This window comes from Camelina sativa, chromosome 9 (genome assembly GCF_030686135.1).
Source record: "Camelina sativa cultivar CO46 ecotype springtype chromosome 9, ASM3068613v1".
NCBI lineage: Eukaryota > Viridiplantae > Streptophyta > Magnoliopsida > Brassicales > Brassicaceae > Camelina > Camelina sativa.
The window spans coordinates 9,756,782-9,761,275 of NC_141888.1; the positions used below are offsets into that span (position 1 = coordinate 9,756,782).

The window sequence follows — 4,494 nt, forward strand, 5'->3', positions numbered from 1 at the left end:
TACACATCTGATAAAGGCCTAACATATACTAATACTGGTTAGAAAGACGTCAGAATGATACATATCTAGACCCTGCAATATACAAAAAACACTACACCTAAAGAGGGTTTAAACTGATCGGAGCTATGTGAGTGACCAGACGCCAGATAATCTAAGAACGACATCCTCAAATCCCACATGTTACCAAAAAAATTACCAAACACGCATCTTCTATTAGCAACACGCGTAAAACCAATCTTCAATTTAGCAAAATCATACTGCTCTGGTAATGTACATGGAACCTAACTTCTTCAACTTTTTGATCCCAAGTTGAACTCAGCTTCCGGATAATCTAATGTCTCCGACGTAGCATCTAGTTGCAGAAAGTAGTCTCGGTCTGGGACCTCATCAAACACTTCTGCAGCAAGTTTCATCCTAATCGAAGGCATGGCCGCATCACATAGGCCTGTGTAATTTAGTCCAAGAGCTATACACTCTAAGCACTTCAACGTGTACAAACCACAGTCACCTTGTTGATAGTTCTGTAGGAATGTTTTCACCCGGTAGTAACTAAATGCCGCTGCCCCGATATTCTCATCTTTGTACCTCCGGTGATATGCTTGTATCAAGCGTGGGATCATTTTTGCAAACGGCTTAAACTTCTTTTGTAGAATCTCGTCGCTTCTACTGCTGTTTATGCTATCGTAAACTCTTAGCCTTCGCTGGACTAAGTCAGCTTCGATGGCTACCCAATGGTTGTTATCGAGGTTGTATGGGAAGAGCAGGGTGTCTACATCGTAAACCCACACCTTGTGTGTCATTCCGTATTTTGGCAGCCTCCCCACGTACGTCTCAAAACAACCTTCTCCAAACACCCATTTATTAGAGGCTTCCATTTGAGGGAATTCGAATGCCCACATACTAACAAACAACGGATCGAGGAAAGCAATACGATCTGTTTTATATGGGGATGGCATTTGCGTCCCCCTAATACGGAACTTATGCATACATGTAACCATGTGCTGCAACACGAGTGACATCTATCAGGCATTAGTATACCATAGTTAACTGCGTCAGATGTTATGGAACAAAACTACGAAGCTTACCGCATCCCATAACCAGCCGAATGTTGTAGTTGGCCACGATTGTTTAGGGGTCAGGAGGCGAAAATAAAATTCGGCATTTCTAGTGCAAGGTACTTTAGCCCTGAATACCAAAATTAACAAATCAGTTATAAATTGTAGTTGATTCCGAATATAAACACTAATTATATACAACTCTAAATGAACACTTACAAATCATCAGTTAGGAAGGACTTCAGCTTTGCAATTTTCTCAGGACTTGTCTCAATAAAAGGATCGTACACTGCAGGAGATAGGACTACAGTGTGGCTTTCATGTTGGGTAATTAATGTAACTCGCATTGATTCGTCATTAGGGTTTAACCCTATGTTAGTGCCCACAGGATCTACTAATAGAAGATCAAGCTCTCTTGAGGGAGGAAACACCTTTTGTAACAAATGTGCAAAATACCTGGCTTTCTCCTTATCTTTCAGTGTATGAGATGATGCAGGAGTACTGGTCCCCTCGGTTAAATCCACAACAGATTCGCACTTTTGATCCGACCATACAGGATTACCACCACTTACCGGATGGATAACATTAATAGGAACGGGTTGAGCACCTGCTACATCTACTTTGTCATTATACTTTGCTCTTTTATCACCTTCCTCTGTCTCCCAACTCTGTACTCTTTTGCCACGCTGTAAACTGTCTACCATCTGCTTTGGAATTCGGTCTACACTCGCAGCTACGTTGTCCTCTTGTTCGATTTTAATACTCCCAGACCACATGACCTTATCTTTAATGGCTAACAGATTCCTAACACAACTAGCAACTTTATAACCATCCTGGTCCGAATGCTTTATCTGATATAGCCATGACTTGAAAAAAGACATGTATTTGACGTTATATACAAGACATTTGAAATATAATATGACGTTGTTAAAACTAGAGACAAAGTATACAAATTGCAAAATTTGTGTGTACAGAATTATACAACTTCACAATACTGAAATTAATATTGTTTCCTCGAATAGATAAATACAAAGAGTTCATACTGAACACTATATATATAATAACAATTTTATCAATACGGTACGCAGATCATACCTCCTCTATTTTGGTTCGTCATTTCTTATTGTACGAGGTCCTTGTGTATGCGCTCCTCCATCCATTGAGTTGATAACAACTTTCTTCAATAGTTGAACGTCACTCTCAAAGTTACCCATCCTACTCTCCATACCTTGAAGTTTGTACATAACTTCCGCTATTGCTCTAGAAAACGATATCTCAATATTATCCATTTTGGCCCCTAGTGTTTCAACCATAGTAAATAACCTTCCACTACCATCTTCACCCTGCACACCTGACTGCTTATCTCCAGACGCCTTCTCTGCTGAATATTTGTCCCCAACACTTTCTTTCTGCTCCTTCGCATTTTTAGGGACATTACTGATGCTGGTTGGGGCTGTTTCAGCGAAATCATCGTCACTTACCCCAGCAACAGGTTGCCTCCTCTCCCTCTTCTTTGTATGTTTCCCCTTCCTTTTTTTACACAATCCCATTCTCTTTCATCCACTTCGCCATTGATCACGTCTAACAGCAGATTATCCAGTTTTGTTCTTCAAACCTTCCCCTACACCATACACAGAATACTGTCCTGGCCAATCTGGATATATGAACTCCAAAGGTTTAGGTACTAAATGCTTCAGCTAAAGCTGCATTTCAGATACCATAACTTTAATATGCTATCTGAAAGAAAAAATGCAGACAAATAATGTATACGTAAATTGAAGGCATACCTCCCCATTATTAAGGAGTTTACTACCGGATATGAAGGCTTCAATATCCTTCCTTGACCTCCCTTCTCTCCACCTTAACAGAGGCAAATCTACACTTTCTCTTACATTCCCGTAGCTAGCCCCCAGCACTGTCACGCTCTCAAATGCCCATATCAGCAATACATGGACACATCCAAGGGTATAAGCATTGTTAGGTAACCCAAGGACTTTAATGGAATCAACTAAACTCTTGAATCCAACCCTACCCCATTGAAAACTATCAAATGCTTTTTCATTCAACGCCCTTTTTGCGTATTCTAGAGGTATCCTACTGTTCCTTGATAAACCAAGCACTCCAACATGCACAAGATACAACCAAACAATTTGCGTCTTCATTTCATTAGACCACCCACGACAGCTTCTCAAACCGTCAACTAGCTCCTGCCAGTTGGGTCCATTAAAAGCTTTCACCTTTAAAGCCGCCCATAAAGGTGTATGATCGACTTCACACTCTGTTTCATCCATCTTCTCACAATTCCAACCACAAATTTCTTCATATTCATATAGAGAGAACCTTAGCGGCTTTCCTCACAACCAAAAAACATACCTCCGATGGAATATCTATTGACAATTGATTGGACAATAGATAATGAATGGTCTTCCCACAAAACAGGTAGTTGGATTCCGCTAGATCCAATAACACTCCCAGCTGCGAATTCTTTCAAACCAGCTAGATTAGATAAACTACAATCATGGTGCATGCTTCTCATCGGCAGTGGAAATTTACCATCCCGATACAGCCTACTTGGATAACTCTTCGCATCATTGCTTGACCCCATATCTACGACAGAAGCTTTATTTTTGTTATTAATTCAATATCACAAAACATCTGTTGCTTAGATTATCACCGAAACAACATGAAGTCTCACAAATATCTTCCGAAAAACAGAGTTCAACAACATACTGAAAACAACATGAATATCGTCAGAAGTAACCTTCCACAAAATACAACGCTTACTATGTAATACTCAAAATCTTACTAAACAGTAAGCAATAGAGACTAAACCACGATATAGAAATTTACCTCAGAGCAGATCGCTAAATTTCCCTCCTCCTCAACTTCAAACCACCTCGACGTCAACTCGCCGTCCGTCCGTGGTCCACCAGCCAAACGTCCTCCACACAAATTCTATCCAAATAGTTTCAAAAAATAGCCGATCTCAACCCAACTTTTGTAAGACAAGCAACACAAAGATTCAAGAGATCGATTCCTGCTTTTATTGGAATTCTCTATTTTTCCCTTTTAAGATCTTCGTTTTAAAAGTAAATGGCATAAACCGTAATAAAACAAACAACCCTGGTTTATAAGTAATAATCAAACTTTTATGTGTTGTTTTAGTAAGTCAAGAATCATAACGTGTTGTTCTAGTAATAAACCTACTTTTATGTAATATTCTAGGTAATTACCCTTAATAAAATATGAACATAATTAGTTTACGAGTAGTCGTAATGTAGTCGTCAAATTTAATGACTAATTGACGACTATTTAACAACTATAATCATATTTATACAAATTCTATATTATTTTATTAAAAATATTTATATTTTAGAAATTATTTTAAATATATTTAAATTATGAATGATATTTGTTTGGAGTAAATTGATACTAAAGT

The 4,494-nt window shown here is 38.7% G+C and overlaps 1 protein-coding gene across 1 annotated transcript; it reads right to left on the reverse strand.

Moving 5' to 3' along the window:
- Nucleotides 1-2,647: 2,647 nt before the first annotated feature.
- Nucleotides 2,648-3,660, reverse strand: LOC147937989 (uncharacterized). Its single transcript, XM_087465418.1, has 3 exons — nt 3,429-3,660; nt 2,843-3,333; nt 2,648-2,752 (listed from the first exon to the last, which is right to left on the reverse strand). The coding sequence occupies exons 1-3, from the start codon at nt 3,658-3,660 to the stop codon at nt 2,648-2,650; spliced, it is 828 nt and encodes a 275-aa protein (XP_087321544.1).
- Nucleotides 3,661-4,494: the final 834 nt, after the last annotated feature.

Excerpts from the sequence above, each read along its gene's own strand:
- LOC147937989 (XM_087465418.1), bottom strand. The coding sequence starts at position 3,660 with ATGGGGTCAAGCAATGATGCGAAGAGTTATCCAAGTAGGCTGTATCGG. Across the intron at positions 3,334-3,428 it reads CAATAGATATTCCATCGGAG|AGTGTGAAGTCGATCATACA; the intron begins GTATGTTTTTTG and ends TGGATGAAACAG. Across the intron at positions 2,753-2,842 it reads AACTCCTTAATAATGGGGAG|CTGAAGCATTTAGTACCTAA; the intron begins GTATGCCTTCAA and ends ATGCAGCTTTAG.